The sequence below is a fragment of the Globicephala melas genome, chromosome 6 (genome assembly GCF_963455315.2).
Source record: "Globicephala melas chromosome 6, mGloMel1.2, whole genome shotgun sequence".
Taxonomy (NCBI): Eukaryota; Metazoa; Chordata; class Mammalia; order Artiodactyla; family Delphinidae; genus Globicephala; species Globicephala melas.
In genome coordinates, this window is record NC_083319.1 from 54,005,133 (window position 1) to 54,030,507 (window position 25,375).

The 25,375-nt window shown below is 36.9% G+C and overlaps 1 protein-coding gene across 4 annotated transcripts in view; it reads right to left on the reverse strand.

Moving 5' to 3' along the window:
* RFX3 (regulatory factor X3) overlaps nucleotides 1-25,375 on the reverse strand; it is a 289,839-nt gene that overhangs the window by 9,840 nt on the left and 254,624 nt on the right. For all 4 annotated transcript variants that reach the window (XM_060299986.2, XM_060299983.1, XM_060299987.1 and 1 more), the window contains 2 exons: nucleotides 23,798-24,006; nucleotides 14,089-14,242 (listed from right to left, as the gene is read on the reverse strand). In XM_060299986.2, the coding sequence (XP_060155969.1) occupies nucleotides 14,089-14,242; nucleotides 23,798-24,006 (363 nt within the window). The remainder of the gene's footprint in view (nucleotides 1-14,088; nucleotides 14,243-23,797; nucleotides 24,007-25,375) is intronic.

A 25,375-nucleotide genomic window follows, 5' to 3' on the forward strand; every position in this document is an offset into this window, starting at 1 on the left:
GGGGACTACTATTCACTGAGGTGACGTCTTACAGCTTATAAAGTACTTTCATGGTTCAGCATATAGTTGGCTTCCTCTCAAATATGATGACCTCAAGTATCACTTTCTCAATATCACTTCTTCAGAGAGGCTTTTCCTCACAGCCCTACTTAAGCATCTCCTTCCCTGTCACTGTTCATCAGCACCTCGCAAAAAACTTATGAATCTGGCTAGGTAAGGAGCTTAGATTTAATCTTGTAGCTATTGAAAACATGTTAATTTGTCTAACATTGTAAGGAAATATGGTGGTGTTAGATTTGAGACCAGATATTCTGACCATCAGTTTAGGAAGGGAGGGAGTAAGGGAGTGGGAGGGAGAGGGAGAGAGAGAGAGAAAGTATGTATGTTTCCTACATGGAAGAAAGAATATAAATTAAGGGATTTAAAGCGTGCTCTGGGGTAGAAAGCATATGGCCTTTGATGTACATAGGAGTTAAAGTTCTGTCAGCCAGATAGATAAATAGGGAACGTTCTGAAGTAGAAACAGAATGGAACATAGAGAAAGCATAGCTGTTGTTTTTAGGAAGAAAGACCTCCTTGCCTAGAAACCATTTCTCCAGGCCCTGACAACCGGTCATAGTAATGAGCATGCTCCTGGACAGCAGCAGACTAAAAAATGTGTGGTCAAGGCAGGCAGTGGGAGTCTGTTAGACCATAAATTCATGACGAGTAGTAATGGCCAGGAAGTATAAATGGGAGACTGGTCAGCACAGCCTATGTGACTACTGGCAGCATCCTTGAGAGCAACCCTGAGTATGACCCTGACTTGTGGCCAAGCAGCTGAGAAGCAGTTCATCATAGGACTGTGAGGCCTAAGCACAGGCACCATGAGAGAAATCAGGCTCAGCGTGGGAGGATGCAGCCCACAGGTATACTGCAGAGACCATTGCAGGTTAGATACAGCAGCAGTGAACCTTCCACAATAAGGGAGGCAAGACTTGTATTGTAATAGCTGGAAAGTGAAACAATGCAGAGGAAGCCAGGGGGCTCAGACAGCAAACTGGTGAGGATCCACGGGGGCCCACAAAACAGAGACTGGGGATAGAAGGAAGGAGTTCAAGGACTGGGATGAAGACCTCACCCGTGGGGATGCTTTCCCTGCTTGAAGAGTTTACCCCATCCTGGGGAGGAAGGTTAGTGAGTAATCATAACCACACCATCTGGGCAGCCAGGTAAACATCCTCCACAGAAACCACATCTTACCACAAAATCTCTCTGCTGGTATGCCCAGATTTATAGATTTACAGGCAGACAGATACAATCTCTCCCCCCCCCCCCCACACACACACAGACACACACAATGTATAACTGATTTACATGCTGGCACCAAAATATGAAAGTGTATGGTCTAGAACAGGGGTTAGTAAGGGGTCAGATAGTAAATATTTTAGGCGTTACGGTCCTGTTGCAATTACTCAGCTCTGCTACTACAGTGCAAAAATAGCCATAGATGATGGTTATATGAGTGGGCATGAATGTGTTCTAATAAAACTTTATAAAAAATGGATGATGAGCTGGCCTTTGGCTAAAAGAACTTGTAAACCCTAGAAGATTTGGTCCAGTTCACAGACAGTGAAGGGAATGGAAGATTTTGTCTTTAAGGAAGGTGTGAAGACTTTGGCCACAGGGAGGATATAGAACCAGAGGCTTTAAGAACTAGCTTCATCAAAAAATGATGGTCACAAGGAAAGAAACATGGGTCAAGTTTTAAAGATGGAAATCAGTTGGAAGACTAATCTTCCTCTCTTTTCTATGGAGGCTTGTATGTACAGACAGAGACAGATAAAGGTTGGTGTTTGTGTCAATTAGTGGGTGAAGAGGGATGAAGTCTAGGATACGAGGAAAGACTGCATGGAAAAGAGACTGGGAAAAAGATTACATGTATTAGTGATTTAGATGGGGCAAGCCTCCCTAGTGGGGAGTTTTTTTTCCAATTTGGATGAAGATGTGAAGAGATAGTCCAATAGCATAAGTTCTCCATTGGTAAAAGCAAATAAGGAATAGTTCTAGATGAGGATGGTTTTTGGGGTGGAGTCATCCATGGAGACATGTCAGTGAGATGTATGTAGAGGAGGGGAGGAAGTAAGAAAAAAATAATATACTGGAGGAAGAGTTCATAATCCACAAGTAATAACTGACTTCATTCAGAGCAATTTAGCTTTTATACTGTAATAGTTTCCTATTGCTGCTGAAACAAATTACCACAAATGTGGTGGCTATAAATAATACAAACTTACTATTTTTTAATTCTGGAAGTCAGAATTCCAAAATGGGTCTCGCTGAGCTAAAATTAAGGTGTTGGCGGGGTTGCATTCCTCTCTGAAAATTTTTAGGGAGAATTTCTTTTTTCCTTTTCCAGCTTTTAGAGGCTGCCCACAGTCCTGGGTGTGACCCCCGTCTATCTTCAGAGCCAGCAATGTCCGGTCAAGTCTTTCTTCCACTACATCACTCTGACACTGACTCTTCTGCTTCTCTCTTCCACTTTTAAAGACCCTTGTGATCACAGTGGGCCAATCCAGATAATCAAGGTTAATCTCCTTATTTTAAGGTCAATTAATTAGTAACCTTAAGTCCATCTGTAAACTAACATATCCACATGTTCCCAGGGTTAGGATGTAGACACCTTTGGGGGTCATTATACCTCCTACTACACACATCTAAGCTACCTCAAAAAAAACTGTCATATTTGCCTGAATAAAATCATTTGACAGTAAATTTTTTTCTACTATTGGAGGAAATACATCCTCCAGATTAAGTCGCTTGTAACACAGTAATTTTCCCCTCAATTTTGTCTGTTTTGTGCTCTTCATTAGGGGTGAGGTGGGATGGTATTGTATATAGGCACAAATCCATTTTTTATAATATATTTCTCACTAAGGGCATTTGTTCTTTATTTTCATTTACAGACTTTGAATTTTATGTATAAAACTTCCTATCTCTGAAAGTTTTTCATAGCATGCATTTCAAGGTTTAGACTTATTGGAAGCACACATACATCCAAGAAGTTTACCAAGATCACAGAGCTGAAAGTTGTTAGTGATGACACATAAGGAAGTCATTCCTGACAAAGAAGTGGAAGTCAAAACTGAGGGAATCAAAAGCTACTGAGTAGCGGGGCCAGAACAGCCCTAAGCTCCACATCCAAACGGAGGCCTAAGGAGAAACTCTGATGATAAAGTTACACACTAAGGACCAGTTACATACATACTGGTCCTTTGGACAGTTTCATGAGAGCAACCTGTGCCACCAAACTGCACAACAAGCAGCTCCAACAACCTTGGAAAAGCCCTCTTGTGTTAACACTACTCCATGGTTCCATGAGGATCCATGCTGTATAGACGCTGCAGCCAGATGCCAAGGTGCTAGCGGGGGATTAGCTGACATTAGATGTCTCTTTGGGACATTTACCTTTTAACTTGCATAAATTTTACATATATATATATAATTTTATATATAATACTTTCTTCCCACTTCATAAGTACGTATAAGACCTTTCAATCAATCCTACTGATAAGATTTTATCCAAGTCTAGCTATGTCTAGTTAGACCCAATTATGTTTATGCTTCCTCCCTAATGTTGCCATTTTCTTTTCTAATTGACTCCTTTCCCCATTCTATTATGTTGGCGGTGTTTTATAAAGCATTGAATTAGTTTGCCTCTGATTACCACTTTGGCTACATCCCAAATAATGTGGGTGGATGCTTTGTAATTCCATGAATCATTTGACTCACCATTCAAAAACAGTCTACAGGCTATTTTCCCCTTGTAATATAGTATTATTAAAGACTTCACATGCCTTTATGTTATCTGTTTTATTAATTTCAACTTCTAAGCTTATGTTTGTATTGTCAAGAAATGATGGTCTAATTCAACACAGTATTACTTGGATTGTCAGTGTAAAATCAATATTAAAAAATCTAATTCAGAGTAGAAGGCAATCAAATATAGTCCCTCTTGACTAATACACATAACTTCAGACATTTATATACTTACGGAAAGGAAAGGGAAAGGAAATGGAACTACTAAAAATCCGGTACCTTGTATGTGCCTGTCTGCTTGCCTGCCTATCCACCCCATCTATCTACCTATACCTAATAACCTATACCTATCTTCCTTCCTACTTTAGTCCTCACAACATCCCTGTGAAGGAATGGTTCTTATGTTTATTTTGTTGATGAGAAAACTCAAGTTTTCTTGAGATATACGTATATATAACTTGCCCAGGTTGCAAAGGTATTAAATGGGAAATATGAAATTTAAATTTGGGTGTCGAACAACTTGGGGTGTGGGGCCAGCCTGACCTGGGTTTGAATCCCAACTCTGCAACTATCAGTCCTGTGACCCCAGACATAATACTCTTTGATCCTCAGGTTTCCACATATATGAAATAGACAGGGTTTAATGTCTTCAAGACTCAATTTTCAAATACTAAAGTCCTAGAATTCCATTTAACCCTAAAACCGTAAGATGGTGATTTCAAAATGAAATGTCTCTAGCTGAGTGGGGCTACAAGGAGTACTGCTGCTTCAGAATGGAAGTGTTCCTTAGGCTTTGACCTAAGGTTGTTGACACTATAAACTCAGTCTAGGGCTGAAGTTGAAGTCACTTGATGTACTGACCAAGCCATTTATGACTCAAGCAAATACCATGAGAAGGGCTGTCCTAAACAAGGATGGTGTGTGTGTGTATGTTTTGTACCTTTAGCGTAATGAGGATGATCACACAACCAGAAATAGCTGACAAGCTCAGATGAATGTCAACATGTAAACCTTGACCTAACCAACTGCTTCTTGCTCTGTTCTTCTAAGAAGTCAATAAAGGAGTAAGAGCCTTTAAAGCAGTTCCTATAAAAGCAGGAAGATTGTTCCCATGCAGATTTGGAAGTTCTTGACCCAATTCTAATCTTTCAACATTCTGTACTTAGCTTGAACTTTGTAATGTTCTGAACTTTACAAACCTTAGATAGCTGCACAATCTCCTATGATTTCAGTTCTATTAACCGAAGTTAGTAGAATCGATCACAAAAGGATTAGGTAGTGGCAACTATTTTGAATGTTTTTGACGGTGGAGAGAAATGTCTTGAAATTTCAATCATAAGGGATTTCACAACATTATTATTTTCTTTAATGTCTTCCAAATGAGAACCAAATTAGTCAAAGCATTGCATTTAGCACTGGTACAGGATTTCACAACTGAGGAAAAATAATTGCTGACTTTAAAGTGATTTCAGATTTTAAAAAATTCGCAAGTCATGTTAGTGTTCCAGTTGGTAAAATCTTGTGTTCCTTGTTTTTTTTTTTTTTTTTTTTCTGGAAGTGGACTTTTCTATGTATTTCCAAATAGTTTTACTGAAGCCTGCTAAGATGGCTAAGATTTCTGCCCGTTTGCCTCACAGCAAGGCAAATTCTGCCCTATATTTGCTGTTGGTTCTACCCCTTCAGGCTAGCCAGCTATCCTGGCAACTTGCGCTGTTGGCTACTCTCTACCCGGGTAGCATATTTTCATCATGATTCTGACTGTTCAGGCTTTTTTGTTGCCCTCTGCGCCCTGGGAACACAGTAATTTATCTACCTTTATATTGTTTCAAAATTTCTAAGAAGTGATATAAACGACTATGTATAAAACAGATAAGCAACAAGGATATATTTAGAGCACAGGGAAATATAGCCATTATTTTGTGATAACTTTAAATGGAGTATCATCTGTAAAAATACTGAATCGCTAGGCTGGATACCTGAAACTAATATAATATTGTAAATCAATTATACTTCAAGAAGAAAAACCTCTAAGAAGCACTCATAAGTGAGCACGCAGGTAGTGAAGAAGTAGGAATACAGGCCTTAGTTGCTTTTGAGGAGAAAAGTAATTTCAAAACCATTAACATTTAATGCTACCATTAGGCCAAACTAGGAGGGGCCTCTGTCCTGAGCCCCACACCACGGAGAGCCCTGCTCTGCCTTTCCTGTGGCCATGGCCCTCCCCACAGACAAGGAGTCCACTGGGCCACGTGGATATGCCCTCCTGGACCCTGTGTTTCACTCCTACCCCCAGACCATACTTCTGTTACCTGAGATCCCATAATTCCCTGCCTAAAGCCCCAAGTCCCCTTTCAGGCCTGTGCAGGTCTCTCCCTAAGTCCACCCATCAGAAGAAAGAAGGGAGAGCCAGTGCGGAGGTGCAGCTATTTGCAAAGGGCAGACAAAACCTGAACACTGGACTGAGGTGCCCACAAGCATGAGCACAGGCTCTTCACAATACAGGATAGGGAATGATACACAAAAGAAGTGGTCTAGGGGCCACAAGGTGGGCCATGGGTCAACTATGTCTATGTCACCATTTTCTGGCATGGAACTAGGAGGAGCCTAAGAATTTTAAATTTAAACCCAGCCTTCCAAGTTATTACCAAGATCTATTTACCCAAATGCTAGGGTTGGGCCTGGCAGCATATCCTTTATGTAAATAAAACTGTGGGCTGAAAAGAAAGAACCTTGGTGCTCTTAACTAAAGACAAGCTCCCACTGAGGCCACCTTCACTGTCTATCAGGAAAGCATGATATCAATTTATTATGTCAGAGGAGTATCTATTTTGATTATACCACTTTCCTTTTTTTGGAAATTATTAACTGGAGAGACAAGGGTGGTGAAAGTGTGGAAACATGTTCTCTTTGTACCAAGCAGACCTTTACCACTAGCATGAATCAGATTTGAAGTGATGGAAGGATCATCACAACTGGCCCATATACTTGCTGGAAATCTCTCATACTTATGAAAGTATATTTTAGTATAGTGATGGTGAAAAGCAGAAAACAATTCCCGTGAATTGAGGAAATTACCCATCCCAAACAAGGACTATTTCTTTACCAGGAGGACCAGCAACCATCAACTTCACCTGTGTCTGAGCAAAAATACCAGAAAGACAATGGAAGGCCAGAGCCACTTGGGCTGGGCACAGGATGGTAGAGCATGGCAAGGAGGCCAGCAGGGGGAGCTGTCATGCTTAATCTAGGCCAGGTAACGTTTCACACCTAGTTGACTCTGAGGCTGGGCTACCAGGCTAATCTGTTGCTAAGCAAAGAGCCCAGTGGTGGACTTTGCTGAAGAGGACAGTGTGCCGAGTTTCCCTTCCTAACGTCTACAGTGATCATTTTAGTTCTTGAACAATGTCAAGAAATCCTGGATTTCTATTTTCTTCTCTTTTCCTACTTCCAAACACTTCAGGAAAACTAATCTCTAGTTGTAAGCACTTATGAAAACCCAACTTCATAACGGAGGTTCTCTGAAATACTGAAGGAGTACTCTGGGGAAAGGGAGCTCTTCTTGGTCTAGGAGCATTATTTTCCTGATATAGAAATCCAGTATGTCCATCATGAAATGAAATGAGAAGTTCTGTTAGTTGATTGTCTGTCTTTCCATCATTCTTTTGTACTTCCTTCCTTGAATGAGTATTTTTGGGGCACCTATTGTGGGATTGTGTTTAGACCAGAGCTGTGAGCAAAACTCCATTCCCTGAAGAGGATGTAAGGAGAGGTTAGAGCCCAGAGCAAGCAGGGAAGGAAACCAAGTGGAGGAAGCTAATGAGCAGGGATCCCAGAGGGATAGGGTTGCAGCCCTGGGCTGCTGAGTCAATAGGTGCTTTGCTCACATGCAAGGAGAATAAGGAACAGAATGACAAACCAGGAAAGAGGAGAAAAAAATACAGGAGAGCATCTACAGAGATAATTCTTAGCAACTTGGAGGATGAAGGTGGAGGAGAAAGGCTTTCCAGGGAGTCACTTTTATCATTTATTTTCAAGTTGTTAGAATTGTGCTAATGCAGAGGAGCAGATTTACAGCTAAAAGCAAACTGCAAATTCTAAAACCATAACTTTGATTTAGGTCTGTGGGTGGGTACAGAGGAGCTGAAGGGTGTAATTTGTTGTTGTTGTTGTCTTCTGGCAGATTTAGCTTTCCAACTGCAATTTGCTTAGACTAATATTCCATTTAGTTTGCATATTCTGAACATCTACTAACAAAAAGTGGAAAGGGGAAGGGTGGTAGGACTATCAAGATGCATCCTGCAATGCAGAGGAAAGAAGCCTTGGAACAAAATAATGAAAGCTTTCATACCAGGCATCTGGTTGTGCATGACTGCGAGTGTGCAGGCATTTGGGGGAGTTGTAAAGTTCAGACAGAAATAAATTAGTCCCTATTCCAAAACTGTCTATAAACAATTTATATGGTGAAAAATTAAAATGTGGATTGAACCGATTTGGCTACTTGGAGTGAGACAGCCCCACTTCCTACAGTTAGCGCTACCACTAGTTCTGATATTGGGCAACTTTCAACCTCTGTTTTCCTTATGGGTGAAATGGGAACACTAACATATCCCTTGTAAGGTTGTGGTGAATATTACATAAAAATGTAAGACATTTAGCAGAGTAGTTGTCAGAAGACCAGTCTTCAATTAGAAAAATATTAATAAACAGTAAGCTTTATTATAAATAATAACTAATATAACTTTTGACAAGTATTCATTACACTTTTTAAGTTACTACTGTTCCCAGATGTTTTTTTTTTTCCTGCAAATGATTTCAACTGTGATATGATTCATCCCTTTTAAAATATTCTATAACAAGTCTATTATTCAACAGGTACATTTTCAGTGTATTCCCTAGTTGCACTAGAATAATGCTCACTGAAATCTATTTTTCATTAATTTGATTTTATCTTAAGCATCCATGCATATTTACAATGGTTGTACTTCCATCAAATGGAACTTTTTCACTCAACTTTTATCCTAAAAGCTTGCCTGTGAATTATTATGGCTCTTCTCCAGTTTTTAAACTTTAAAGAGTTTTTTCCCCTTTCACTTTGAGTATATCAATTTTACTGAAGCCAAGACATTTTTCTTTTAATGGTAAACCCTTAAGAGTTCCTCAATTTTTTTTCCCTAAAAATATTACTAAAATATTATATTTTTAATATTGATATTCACAGCTGAGCAATTAAAGCAGCTTTTGGTTCCTATTTTTATTTCAAAAAGTTGATTACAAAGATATAATATTAAGTAAAATTAAATTATGATAAAGGCAATTTAAATATATTTAATACATTAAATATAAAAATGTCACAGAAAATCATTTTATGAAGCAATAAAAATTTGTAGATTCAGTGAATACATTAAGACTATGTATATTTTAAAGAAATAAAGCATGTATGCCATTAACTTCTAAATATCCTTCAACTAGTCATAAAATCCAAATAAAAGGATATTTTCTGCTCAATTTTCCTTGTCAGAGCTGTACAGAAAACCTTATGATTTTTAAAAAAATTTAACAGGTGTGCAAAGAGATGCAACTTGTTTATTTTACTTTATTCCTACTCTTAAAATTTCACCACTGCCAGAAACTCTATTGGCATATTTATAATATTTAAATAAAAATTCAAAAAATTGCATAAATCTTAGCAGTAAATAGTTTCCTTTTTATCATCTAGGCAAAAAATAAAAATAATAATGAAACTTTGGAAATGTAAATGCTTTAAATAACTTACTGCTCAGTATTAATGTAGTAGCAGGCTGACGTTTAGAAGAAAACTCATGGTGGTGATGCTGTTTCATTTCGGGGTTCCATTACATGGTAGCCTTCATTTCAACAACTGAAATGTCAGTGCTACAGGGAATGTAAAAATAAAACTTGTATGTTTGTATACTGTGTTTATATGTAAAACATGATGTATTGGTCTCTCTTGCCTGCTCAAATAATGTAAATAATGTTAATTTTAAAACTCATTTATTGAATTCACATTAGTGAAAAGATGTATTAATTATCCTTAAGTTACTTTGAAAGGGAAACCTTTCCTTTTGCTTCTGGATCTATTTAGCTGCCTGACACCTCTCCCAAATACAGCACCTACAAAGGTAAAACAAATGTCCAATAAAGTTTGTGACTATTTTTCAGCTGTCCCTTTACTGATTTCTGAACTATTCTTATTCCAATCTCACCCCATCCTGCAGCAGGTAATAAGCATGGTAGATTAACAGCAACGGCTTTCGTGCCAGGCTGCTTGGTTTCAGAAACTGATTTTACAACCTAGTAGCTGTGTGACTCTGTGTGACTGTGACTGGCTCTGTGTCTCATTTCATCATCTGTAAAATAGATTAAAAATAATATTCACTCACAAGTGAATATTATTCTTTAAGTATTCCTATATCCCTTTAATTTTCCTTTACAGCACTTATCAGAATTTATAGCTATGTAGTTATATGAACATTTAACAAATATGTATCCCCTACTAAAATATAAGTTCCTTGAATGCAGCATCAAAATCCATTTTGTTCATCACTACAACCTAAACATTATAATGTTTGGTCTAGAGTAGATGCATAAGAAGTATTTGTTAGATAAATGAATAAATTAATTTTAGAGATAAGTCTGAGAATCAACAAAAGTGAACACAATTTGCCCAAGATTATACTACCATAAATGACAGAACTATAAGTAGAGTTTAGTTCTTCTGACTTAAAGTTCTCCATTATTTCCAGGCATTAAATCTTCGATAACACAAATCATACAAAGAATCACGCAATTAATATTACGTAGGTTCTAGAATGAAAGTAAAAGTACAAATCAGAGAGAAAAGGAGCATCTAACATAGTCTGGGGGAAATTGGGCCTCCTCGAGGAACCGATATTTAAGACATGAAGGAGTTAGAATGGGCAATGAGAGTCAGGCAGAGGGTTCCAGGTAAAAGCACAGTTTACACAGTGGTCCAATGATGAGAAAAGCTTGGTGAATAAGAATAGAGAAAAGACTACTGTGATTGCAGCAGAAGGACCTGGAAGAGGGAGGGTGAGGTTGATCAGAGAGACAGGGCCAGATCTTATACCAAGGGAAGACTTTTCTTCCTTAAGTAGAAGAAGAAGAAGCCACTAAAGGGTTTTAGGTGTGGATAACACAATCAGGTTTGCATTTTCATAAGATGATACTGACTGCACTATGGGGAGTTTGGGAAAGGGCAGACTTAGTAACTGGTTGGATATGCAGGTCAAGACAGAAAGATACATAAAGATGATGCTCACATATCCAACATGATCGACAGGGAGGGTACCATTTACTGAGAAAGGACCATTAGTAGATAGATCAAGAGCTTAATTTCATTAAGGGTATAATAAATTCTCAATAAATAGTGACAATTATTACTGTTTTTGTGGTGGTTGTTACTGATGAATGAAAACCACTTGCTGCAATTGAGGGTAATGGTGATTTTTATGGATTTCAATGGATTTTGGCCTGCGGTGTTGCTCCCATTACATACACAGGCACTTCTGGACTTGAGGTTTGGAAAGGGAGGTCATTTACGGAGCTAAGAATGCAGCTGAGGCTTGACACATGAAAGCCTTTTTTACCTCCAATGTCATTTCTAGGGTAGGCTTAGGATAACACGTGAGAGATGCATGCCTTCCTTTCCCTTGAATTTCCTTCTCCTTTTCCCAAGAATCAAGAAATTTTAGACATGATAATATGACCATGGCCAACAGGTCTACAAGGCATCAATGTTTTAAGGGGAGATCAAGCCTGTAAAATTAGCTTTACTTGGCCTTGGCTGAATAACGGATGAGCATAGACAGCTCAAAGGATTTTCCTATAAATTGGGTAAGGAGATAGTAAGCAAAGAAATCAAGAGGTATGCTTAGATCTTTGATCTTAGAGAAGGTATTTATACCTTACTTTCTGATCTAGACTTTATTTATATTATATCTTTGAATCATGTGGCAATCTGTCTTATTCATTTACATTGTTTACATATAGTAAAAAAGAATGTCAATTAGATCATTAGAATGATTAGTTGGCAGTATAGACTATATAAGGCCATTTTAATACTGGTGAGCCAGTACTGCTTGTATTAGCATATGAGGAGGTCACTAAGTCTTCACACTGTGTCACTGGCTCATGGCCACAGGCTTTGTTCCCTAGAGATGCAGGGGAAACAGAGATCACGCATCAGGATTAGCCACATGGTGTTAATGAGAATCGCTGTTTATCATTATCCTGGTTATCCTGTTAAAGAAGTCCTGGAGCATATGAGGTAGTTGCCAAATGTGTTAAATATACCAAAAGGCATGTCTATTTCAGAAGTTTTGAGCCCTGAGTTAAAAAATTTTATCGTATTTAATCTACTTGCCAACTGGGCATTTTGCAACCAGGCATCTATAAGAGAACTAAGGAAAGAGGCACTGAGGGGAACTCAAATCTAAGAAAAGTCCAGATTGTTTTGGTCAATGATGAGGTCCTGCCTGTAATTTAAAAGCTAAAATGAATCTTGCTTAATCTCACATACACATAATTGGCATCACTTAGGCACAATCATCATTAAGAAACATACAAACACATATAGATCAGCATACAGCAAGGGATTTTAAAGAGGGAAAGAAGAATATTTTAACCAACTTTCTGAATAAAAGTCACATGTATTTTATTTATATTAGAATACTTATAAAGGTCCTTGAGGTATTTTAATATATTTTTAAATTTATACCTTTATCATCATATTTATTAAACTAGGAAAAGCATCTAATATTTATTTTTACTTTTTTAATTTAAATAAGCACACACACATAGCTTAAAATGAACATGTCTTCTTGACTGCTTTGGGCAGTAGTATGTAACATTGCCTAACCTGGCATAATCCAGCAAAATCTGGATTCAATCAAAACCCAGTTCAATACAACAAAGTGAGCCAGGGCTGAATTGTTTGTGCAGGTGCCTCTATCCCTCATTATATTAACCAGCCCTTGTGTATATTAACTTTAGCATTTTAGCTTTACGACATGTTGAAAATACATTTTGACACTATCCAGAAATTAAGAGGAAGAGAATTTTTTTCCTACACCTTTAGTGATTAGGAGCATGGGTATGAAAATCAGACTGAATATTCAAAACAGGTCTCCACTGTCTGCTAGCTATGTAACCCTTTAATCTCTCTGTGTCTTAGCTTTCTTCCTGAACCTCAGATTCTCATCTGTAAACAGGATAACGTAGCACCTATCTCAAAGAGTTGTTGTATGTGTTAAATGCTTTATTATACATAAGGGACTTAGGACTGTGTTTGGCACATAGTAAGTGCCCCCAAAATGTTAGCTATCAGTTTCATCATCATTGTTATTATCCTTCATTTTGTTCTTGAGCACTTGGAAAAAGAGTCTACAAAACACATATTTAACTTTTTCCTCTGAGTTCCTAGCCCTTAGCCTTATTAGAAGCATCAATCTTTCTTATTTTCCAGTCAATAAGGATTTTTTTTTAATTGAAGCATAGCTAATTTACAATATTGTGTTAGTTTCAGGCATACAACAAAGTGATTCGGTTATACATATATTTATATATGTATATATCTATAAACTTTTTTTCATTTCTTTTCCATACAGTTTATTACAAGATACTGGATCAAGTTCTCTGTGCTATATACAGTAAAACCTTGTTGCTTATCTATTTTATATATGGTAGTGTGCATCTGTTAATCCCATACCCCCCAATTTATCCCACCCCTGCTTTCCCTTTGGTAACCATAAGTTTGTTTTCTATGTCTGTGAGTCTGTTTCTGTTTTGTAAATAAATTCATTTGTACTATTTTTTTTAGATTCCACATATAAGTGATATCATATAATATGTCTTTCTCTGACTTAACTTCACTTGGTATGGTAATTTCTAGGTGCATCCCTGTTGCTGCAAATAGCATTATTTCATTCTCTTTTATGGCTGAGTAATATTAAGGATTTTTTAAAGTTCAGTGATTCTCAAGATTTTCTTTTACATAGACACCTTTATAGCATATTTAAATATTCCATGTACTTTCACATGATATAATCGACAGTTTTAGAACCTTTGACTAAGAAAATATGTATGAACAGAGGGATTTAAGGACCCCCTGAAATAACCACACAGGCCCTCTGGGGTCCAAAACTCATTGGTTAGGAACCATTGCTTCAACGATTAATACATTTAGATTAAAATAAAATTCAGATCTTTTTAGAAAGCCCTGTGGGTCATAGCTCTTTTAGCCTCTCTTACCTCACCCATGACCGCTATGGGTGTCTCTCCTGTTGCCTGAGCAACACGATGTTCTACTAAGTAGAACATATACTCGTCGTAGAGCAGACGGATCAGGTGGAAGGAGCCAAAGCTAGCAGCACTGCGTAGGGTTAAGTCCCGAATAACCATTGAGCTGTTCCAAGAGAAAAGACACATATGCAGCCATTGTTAGTGAGCAGGATTAGAGTTCAATCTAATTTTCCTCTTAAAAGAAGTTAGAGGTCTAAAAGATTGGTATAGCACACAACCTGCCATGGAATAATTTCACTACTGAAAGCAGTTGGCTCAACTCTTTCAAACAGAGTGGTAAATAGGTCATCTTCACTGAAACTTGACTAGATCCTTATTAGAGCTAGACAACTATTAACTGGGAAAAACCATTTTACTGTCATAGGCAAGTCTTTTGATTCTATTAAATTCACAAAGGGGTCAGAATTGAATAAAAAATATTTTTGGAAGGCTGACAAATCATCACCATAAGAAAAAGCAACTCAAAGTGAAGGTCTTATTGATGACGCGTAAACACTGTGTCAGTATCTCTCAATGATAACAACCTCTGGGGTACGCTGTGAGAAAAACATGTATTTGACCAAGTTTACAAAATATACTAAGCAGGGACTTCCCTGGTGGGGCAGTGGTAAGGAATCCGCCTGCCAATGCAGGGGACATGGGTTCTGTCCCTGGTCCAGGAAGATCCTACATGCCTCGGAGCAACTAAGCCCATGAGCCACAACTACTGAGCCTGCGCTCTAGAGCCTGTGAGCCACAACTACTGAAGACCGTTTGCCTAGAGCCCATGCTCCGCAATGAGAAGCCACTGCAGTGAGGAGTCCGCACACTGCAACGAAGAGTAGCCCCCGCTCACCACAACTAGAGAAAGCCCAAGTACAGCAACGAAGACCCAACACAGCCAAAAATAAATAAATTTATCTTTAAAAAAGTATGTGTGTGTGTATATATATATATATATATATATATATATATACACACTAAGCAATGCTCCCAAATGTGGCAATGTAGAATGTAGGCGGTTATGTACAGGGATCCCTGCAAGTTCTGTTGGAAGGTAAATTTATTAAGTGACTCTAGGTCCTTACTGATTTCCATTAAATTAAATTAAGGTGATCTTTCCATTAGAAATAGCATAATAAAATCAATTAAGAAATGCATAACTTTGAAAAATATGAATGTTTAATTTATAAAATACCAAAATCTGAACCATATTATTAATAAAATACTAACAATACACTCTATTATACTCAAAATGGAAGTGAATCAAAATAAAATTTTGGCCTCATTGAAGACATGTCAATTATTAAGCTTGTCCATGCACTTCAAATCTCTTTAATATTTCTATCTTAGAGTCAGGGTAGGATGTGTGTGTGTGTGTGTGTGTGTGTGTGTGTGTGTGTGTGTGTGTGTGTGTGTGTGTGTTTCTCCTCACTTTCATTTAGTGTCCTTTTCTAGAGATTTCTGTCCTATGCAAACTAAAACAGGCATTATATTCTCTGATAGGAGGAGGAGATAGAATCTCACAAATGTATGGGCTGATATTCCTAGGCCTTATTTTGCAATGAAGAATTGTAAAATGCCAGACAGATGGAAAAACAGAAGACTACATTTCTGTTTCATTTTCAACCTTATTTATATAGAGGCTAGTAATATATCAAATTCTACACATTCAACTTGGCAAGTGACAGATCATCCTTGTACATCTAAAACTCTAAAGCCCTGGATTCTGATCCTGGCTCTTCATTAATTCACTATCAATCTCAAAAAAAAAATCATTTCCATGAGAGTGTTTTTCCTTTTGGGTGAAAGTGAAAGCAGTACTTTTGGTCTTACCTAATTTGCGTGACGATTTCAAGGACAAAATGTGTTAAAGGTTGTGAAATAGACTTATGAATGAATAGAACAAGACTCAAATATAAGTGATTATGATCCTAATACACAAAACAGGAGGAGCTGAGCTTCTGACTCTCATTTGGCTACGACAGCAAGAACAGGTGTTACTATATGATGATGGCAGATGTCTCTCATTCTGTGGATCTATTTACTAAACAGAAAAAAAGCATGGGTTTGGAGTTAGATCCATGTTAACCACCATGTGATCTTGATTGTGAGTATGTCATTTAACATTTAAAGGTTCAAGATTAGCCTGAGAGTCAAATGAGATAATGTATGTGAAACCTTAAGCAAAACTACCTATTACTATACTATTCCATATGTTGGAGTTAATAATATACTCATTATCATAAAAAGTAGTACTGGTGAATGATTCCTTAGAGTCAAATACTTTAATGAATACCTTAAGTTTGGAACTCTATAAGAGAATCACTAAAAATAAATTAACACTTTCACTTATATGTCAAGGATATAATGACAAAATTCTGTTATAATTCGATGCATGCTTTTCCCAAAACTCAGTAACACATCACCTATTCATAAAAATAATTATTATAAATTTAATAGCCATTGAAATTAAACTTTATTTTCCTATGGAACAAATTTTAACAGGCAGAGAATCCTCTACTTTAAAAAGCAAAAGCAAAAACAACATAAAAATAACAATAAAAAGTTGCCTAACATTTTTACATATATCCAAATTTGATCATGTGAAGTAAATAATTTTGAAAAATTAAATAATATGGGGTGGAATATTCACGCCTAAGTACACATCTCTTGCTGAAGAAAGACAGCAGCTATTTAAAATACAGCCTGGAGAAGACTAATGGCTAACAAGTATACAAAAATGTGACTAATCTTATTCAAAATTAAAAGAAATGTAAATTAAAGGTAAGATACCATATATCACCTATTATACTATAAGACATTAAAAGATCAGTGTTGGAGAGGGTATGGGGAAAGAACTCTCATTTGCTGTTTCTACAAGCATAAATTCACAAAACATTTATGAAGGGAAATTTGGCAACACATGTCGAAACTAAAAATGCACAAATGCTTTCACCTAGTAGTGTTTTCTAGTTGTTGTTTTTACAAAATACAAGCAGGCTCTCTCTCTGACAATGCTGTTTTTTTTTTTTTTAACATCTTGATTGGAGTTTAATTGCTTTACAATGGTGTATTAGTTTCTGCTTTATAACAAAGTGAATCAGCTATATGTATACATATATCCCCATATCCCCTCCCTCTTGCGTCTCCCTCCCACCCTCCCTATCCCACCCCTCTAGGTGGTCACAAAGCACAGAGCTGATCTCCCTGTGCTTCCCAGTAGCTATCCATTTTACCTTTGGTAGTGTATACATGTCAATGCTACCCTCTCACTTTGTTCCAGTTTACCCTTCCCCCCTGCCCATCTCCTCAAGTCCATTCTCTACATCTGAGTCTTTATTCCTGTCCTGCCCCTAGGTCCATCAGAACCTTTTTTTTTTTTTTTAGATTCCATATATATGTGTTAGCATATGTTGTTTTTCTCTTTCTGACTTACTTCACTCTGTATGACAGCCTCTAGGTCCATCCACCTCATTACAAATAATTCAATTTCGTTCCTTTTTATGGCTGAGCAGCGTTGCTTTACAAAGCTGTGTTAGCCTCCACTGAACAACAAAACGAATGGGACATACACGTACAGATATCCCCTCCCTTTTAGACTTCCCTCCCATTTAGGTTATCACAGTGCACTAGGTGAGTTCCCTGTGCTATACAGCATGTTCCCATCAGTTATCCATTTTATACATAGCATCAATAATGTATATGTGTCAATCCCAGTCTCCCAATTCCTCCCACCCCACCCCATTCCCTCTTGGTATCCATACATTTGTTCTCTACGTCTGTTTCTCTATTTCTGCTTTGCAACTAAGATCATCTATATCATTTTTCTAGATTCCACATATATGCGTTATTATACAATATTTGCTTTTCTCTTTCTCACTTCACTCTGTATGAACAATCTCTAGGACACTCTCTAGATCCATTCACGTCTCTACAAATGATCCAATTTCATTCCTTTTTATGGCTGAGTAATATTCCATTGTGCATATATATGTGTATATATATATATATATATACCACATCTTCTTTATCCATTCCTCTGTCGATGGACACTTAGGTTGCTTCCATGTCCTGACTATTGTAAATAGTGCTACTATGAACATTGGGGTGCATGTGTTTTTTTGAATTATGGTTTTCTCTGGGTATATGCCCAGTAGTGGGATTGCTGGGTCATATGGTAGTTCTATTTTCAGTTTCTTTAAGGAACCTCCATACTGTTTGCCATAGTGGCTGTATCAATTTACATTCCCACCAACAGTGTATGAGGCTTCCCTTTTCTCCACACCCTCTCCAGCATTTACTGTTTGTAGATTTTTTGATGATGGCCATTCTGACTGGTGTGATCACCTAGCAGTTCTAATTCTAGAAATTTACACAAATAAGCAAAGATAGTTTTAATTGCAGCAATATTTATACTGGTGAGAAAATAGGGGGCAACACTAAATATCCATTTGTAGGATACTAAGCAAAAAAAAATGGTTCATTCATATATGTAAATTTATATAAAAGTTTAAAGAAATGAGGGAGAGTACACATATAGGCAGTAACTTGGAAAGATGTCAATGATATAATGTTAAGTGCAAGAACTAAAAAGTATAATATGAGCCCATTTAACATAGAAACTATCAATATAATTCTTAAAAAAATCCTATCCCTAAATAAATGGGAATGTTTAATACTTTATTATAAGCATCGAGATAGCACACTTCACTAAAATAGTATTAGTCACCTTAAAAAGTACAAATTTATTTCAATTTATCTGAAGATAAATGTGCAACTTTATACAAAGATAATCGTTACAGTATTTTTTATAATTGTATCACAAGACCAAAAACCACCTAAATACTCAAGAATAAGAGACAAACAGGATGTTTAAATTATGTATGAGACATACACAAAATGAAATATTGTGAGGACATTAAAAATTATGTTTCTTAAGATATGCTTAAGGTATAATGTTAAATGAAAAATGTTAAGGGAAAAATACAGATAATAAACTCTGATAAACAACTGGATCTCAATTTTATATAACACTGAAAGAAAACATTTTACCAGTAGTTATTTCTGGGTAGTAAAATTATGGATGATTTAAGTTTATTCTTTTTATAGTATTTGTATTTCCCAGATTTTCTAAAGTGAGTATATACTAATTTCATAATCCAAAAATTGTTTATTTTAAAAAGAAGATATTCATTGTAACACAGAAGAATCGTGGGCCGGTTGAATGTCAATAAATCTTTGCAGGGATAAATATCACAGATATAGAATGAATTATATATATATTTCAAAATTCAACTTTTAGGGCTTTATATTTCCCTTAAAATAATGTAAATGACTAAGAAGAATATACATACTGAGTAGCTTTCTGATATTATTAAACAAAATGCAAAGTCAATTCTTTTATTCCAAGAGAATTCATATTAATTCATTCAATAGCTATTTATTGTGTTCCTACTCTGTGCCAGGGTCTTGTTCTAGAGCAAGTCAGACAAAAATTTGGCTTCAACAGAGCTCACATTCTAGTAGGACAGACAGTTGATAAAAACAGAGTAGGTATAAAATACAAAGTTAGGTAGTGATTAAACCCTATGAAAAACAATAAGTCACGTTAAGAGATTGGCGAGTGATGGGTGCCGGCACTTTAAGTTAGGGTGTCAGGAAAACTCTTTTTGAAGAGGTGATATCTTGAGCAGAACCGAGACTGAAGTGAAGGAGTGAGCCGTGTGAACATGTGAGCTTTCCTGGCAGAAAGGAGAGCAAATACAGAGACTGAGGCAGAACTATGTTTGTTTTATTCCAAGGACAGCCCAGAGGCTAGTGTGGCTGGAGGACGTGAGCAAAGAGAATACACGGTGGGACCTGGAGGTCACTAGCAGCTGGACCATGTAGGGTCTTATAGGCCATGCTAAGGCTTTTGGATTCTATTTGACAACTGGGCAATCACCGTATTTCAGCATAAAGTACACATGTAATAGGAAATTCTGTTGGAAAATTAGAAAAAAAAGGGGTGCTGACCTTCAGTTATAATACCTAGTTATTTTTAAAAATACTGATAAGCATGTTAAGAAATTATTGTCATATGTTTAGAAAAGAATCAGTTGAATTATATTATTAATGCTATGTCTGCTTCATGCTCTCTGTGTTGGGCTTCTGCCCTACAAGCCAAGTATCAAATGACACAATTAACAGTTTAATTGGAAACCTATTGTCTGATTCAGACTTCTGTAAGATATGCTGCAAAATTGACTCCACTGAATTTCATGTTGCTAAGTTACCATGAATTCAACTCCTTTTAAAATCAGAGTTATAAATGTTAATTATTTTATAATGGATGAGAAATACCTTTGTGTATTTATCTTTATAACTCATGGTGTGGAAAATGAAACATATCCCCAAACACATGATACTCAATCCACCTCTTTATGTATTTGGGGATACATCACACCCTTCCAAAGAAGAAAGATGAGAACGTCGCACCTGTGACCACCCCCTCCCCCGTACCGTGAACTCTCTTCTCAAACAGTGCTTATAGCTGATTCTGAGAGTATTACTTTTTGGAAGATTTATATATTGTTCAATTGTAGGCAAACTAGGTTCTCTGTGCCCCCTTTCAAGTCACTGTATCGAAGCTATAAATTTCATTTTTAAAAATGGGATACTTGGTTGACCCTCAGGGTGACCCTGAGGAATTCTGTGTTCCGTTATCCACAAAACACACAAGCTGAGAAATGGCCCACTTAACTTCTACATTTCTGCCCAAGAAAGGTGGTGATATTTTTTCCACCTCTCAGGGAGCCAGCAGTAGTCATTTAAAGCCAGGTTAGGCAAGGAGAGACCCCCGTTTGGAGCAGAGGGTGTCTGCAGCAACATGTCAACTGCTGCTATCATGATTCTCTGCCAGTCCATTTCTTTATTTGTATGCATATAAATATATACACAGAATTTTAGAAATTATGAGATTAATCAACTTCAGAAAATGAAGGGTTGACATATGTGACTGCCAAATTCTTTTTTTTTTTTTGCCAAATCTTATTAAAAAAGCCAAAAACATTAAAAAAAATACTCTGTAATTCTGCTTCTGTTTGTGAATGCAGTTTTCATTACTCAATATGTTCTTATGCCTTGGTAAAAAAAGGTCAGATTTTAGAGGCTCTTAAGTTTCTAAGTTATTGACCTCGCCTACCAGCAGGAGGTATGCATCTGTCTGAATATGCCTTTCCTTCTGTGGCCCTGAAGTATACGCCTTCAAGACTTCTTGAAATGAAAATAATAACCATAATAGTGCCTAACAATAACAAGCCAACTATCCCCAACTGAGGGAGGACAGAGGGCAGGCAAGTGATGATCTACTGGGTTTGTATATCTGCAGATAACAAGAAATACAAGTAAGTAATTTTCTGTCAAGATACCTGCAACAAATCTCTGTGGAGACAAAGGCTCCAGGAGTGTATTTCTAAAATGATATCAACTAAACATAGAAAAAAAAGTCCTCAGGAAGGAGTAAGGGCAAGTCTGATGTAATGACATAAGAAAGCAGTAAGAAGAAAAAAAAAACCCTTGATTTTTTCTGATATAGAGGATGCACTCTGCTTTTGGTCATATAGGTTTTGGAACAACAGCTAGTATAACTTCTGTTTCATCATTCATGAAGCACATATACCATCTATATGATTTTCTGAGGGAAAAAAATGGATGAAATCAACTTGCAAGCAAATGGGAAAATATCTGAAATCTTAAGAAATGTTCCCAAATTAAAATTTTGAATTCTACTATTAATACTACTATTTCTACATCTACTTTGAGAATACTGTGATAATGTTTTCCAAATCTTCCCCATATATCAAAGGAAAACTCATATCATCAACACATTGCTCACTGACACCCAGATCTAAACCTAGGACTGGCTTTAATGAAGCATATCTGTGGGTCACAGAGTTAGACAGCACCATAATAAGGTGCTTTTCAAATCATACGGACTAAAAGCACTAAATATATGAGAGACAGAACTGTGGAATTATTCCGTCCCCAAAACAAAAACAAAACAACAACACAAAACTGGTAGACTTTCTTTCACTGCATTTAACCCTGGGCTAGACACTAGAAAACGGTTTTCAGGATGTAAGGATAATTTAACTCCTAATTAAACATATACAGCGAATCTACACCTCTACTTCAGTTTAAGAAATAAGAATTGGACCAAATCAGTTGAGAAAGAAATAAGTCACAATAAAAACCAAGCAACTACCATCATAATTAAAAGATCTCTGGTTCCATCTTTATCAAGGTGGTCAAAACAAGATGGAAATCCTGTAATTTGGGCTTACTGGGTTCAGAATTTCTACTAGTCTCTAAACTCTGCTACTTCTTTCTATACCTTCTCTCCTCACAACTGCTTTGGACTCACCACTGAGGTCAAGATGATGACCATAGGGTACTCACAGCCACAGTCAGTGGTATGTCCTGTAGTCACTACTTTGATGTGTGCATGGTTGCACAGGAACTAAATTAGGGACTGCCTAAACCTCAAAGTAGACATGGCTTTTCGGCCCGAGCCAGTGAGGCCACCATTATCTAAAGAAGCAAAGAAATGAACTCCCATCACAAGAATAAATTCCGGGGTCAAAAATACGACTTACGTAACTTAGCTTAAGAAATGGAACTCTGTCAATTCCATCCTATGTCATATATATAGTATATATGCCAACTCACACAGGTTCTGTTTTTTAACCCCTGGTGTAGACCTATGGTCAATGGTTCACCCCAACAGTTGATATTATATATCAAGTAATCTTTCTCTGCTGGGGTTCTTCTATGTCTAGAAAAACATACATTTACACACACACACACACATATATATATATATATATATCCTTTTAGTCAAAAAGTGATTCATTTTGTATTACTAGATTATTCGATATTAAACTGGCTACGCATTAGAATCACCAGGAGTAAGCGTTTTGAAAAAAAAAATTTCTGATTATCCCTACTCCTAATCACTACTTTCTAACCACCACGACTTTGATTCAGTAGTTCTTGGGAGATACCTAGGAGTTTTGTTTTGCTCTTCTTTCCACTAATTCTGAGGTGCAGCTAGGTTTGAAAACAACTGTAATTGATCAAATTAAGAAATTAACTAGGTGGTTCTGAGTATGCATCTGAACTGCGTGGACGATACTTTAAAAAGCACAGATTGCTGGGCCTCCCCTCTGCAGTTTCTGATTCAGGTACATTTTGGGGAGGCGTCTGAAAATATGCATTTCTAATGTGTTTCCAAGCAATAGTGATGCTACTGGTCTAGCGAACCACAGTTTGAGAATCCCTGAACTAGAGAAGAAGAGTGGTGGTAAGGGCTCAAGAAAGAAGACTAAATAATACACGTTTGCGAGAAGGAGGACTGTAGTCCTTTTTTGACTGTTGCTAAACATCTTATCTAGACTGGGATCTCAGATGTTCCCATCTGAGAACTTCTAGGGCTTTGAATAAGAGCCTTTCTTTTCCTAGCAGGAATTTTATTTCCATAAGCTTCCTGGTACAATTCCATGATGCTGTAGTCATGAGTTGGGTTGAAGATAATCACAACACAGAGTTTCTGCAAACTAAAGTCTTCCTTTCTTTGCTTTTTTTCTGAGAAGCATGTACATACATAATTGCAGAATAGGAAAAATTGAGACGATACCTGTAGAAAGACCATTTTAGCAGAAACTGCCTGGCAGCTTTAGGAAAACTGGGTCTTCCTTCATAGGGTTTCAGTGCTTGCATCATCACATTGTCAAGCCATGCAGCCCACTGCTCCAGGGTGCTCTGCTGCTGAAGAGTCATCTTGAAGTCTGTTTCTAGTCTCTGAACCATGTTGTCATCACACTGACATACCCAGGAAGCCTGCTCCTGGGACAGTACACAGAAAGCAAAGAAAAAGTTCAACTCAGCACCTTTTCATTGAGTGTCAGCACACAAACCATAGGCATAAATGGCAAATTATATTGAAAGCGTAAAACAATTAAATGAATTAAGAAAATGAAGGACTACTTGTCAGTTATTAAGGAAACTAACATCGCCTTTGTGCATGAAAAAGTGATGTGACATAAAAGTATGACTTGGTTTTTCTACATTAACTAGTCTGTGTGAAAGACTAAAATATATGATTACTTAAGAAAAACAGGAGCCTGAACCTACAGTATGAGGCGTCTTTCTTTAGTTTTTACTCCCTCTCTTTTTTCTCCCAATCAGATAAAACTTTAAAGCCAATTCATTTGAAAAGATTTAGCGTAAATCAGATGGATAAATAGATTCAATTGGCCAAAAGTGGTCCCTCAGGATTAAAACAAAAACAAACACTGAATGATACAAGGTAGAAGTATATGCTATATGAGTTTTATGGATAAGAAACTGAAGTCTCAAGGGCTACAGAGGCAAGGCTATGAATGCAAATTAATTCACAGAACCGAAAACAACAACAACAAAAATACTTTTGAGAAAATGTAGGAAGGCTACCTGCCAAGAAATTTGATCACTATAGTTTTCCTTCTGGTTCTGACAGGAAAGTTTCATGTTTGGTAACAGCAATGAAAACAGGAACTTCTAAAGTTAATTTTCAATGGCTGCCATAAGTTTTACAATGTTTCTAGTGCTATGTTGTATTTTAACATTAAAAAAATACTATACTCTTAAGGTCAGAATACAATTATTTGGTAATATAATATTTGAGTAAGGACATGGATGATAACATAGGGCCTGAATCAGCTAAACTGACTTCAAGCAATTCATTTAATCTGCGTGGGCCTCATTTTCCCCAAGCATAACATTAGAGAAATGAAATGTGACAAGAATTTTTAAACTGGGTTCACTGTGTCTAGATAATATTTTCACAATAGATTTCTGTGGAGGGGTGTCTGTGAAGGTCCTGATTCTATGTCTAAAACATTGTGAATATGTATGTATTTTTCTGAAAAGTGTCTATAGCTTTCAATCTATCTGTTCTCAGAGGACACATTTATTCAAATCAACCATTTCAACTAAATAAACCCCTAATCTCCACCCTCTGGTTCCAGCACCTCTCCTGGTCCTACAGACTTTACCTTATTTAAGAGACATTTCAACTGGGAGGTACTTCAAATATAAAATGCCCAAACTCAATTCATTTTATTTCTTCAGGGAAACCTAGGGTTTCTTCTACATTCCCAGCTGATGATACCATCTATTATCCTTCTTTCTCTTATCTAATTAGTAATAGTCTTTCCGATTTTACCTTCTAAAT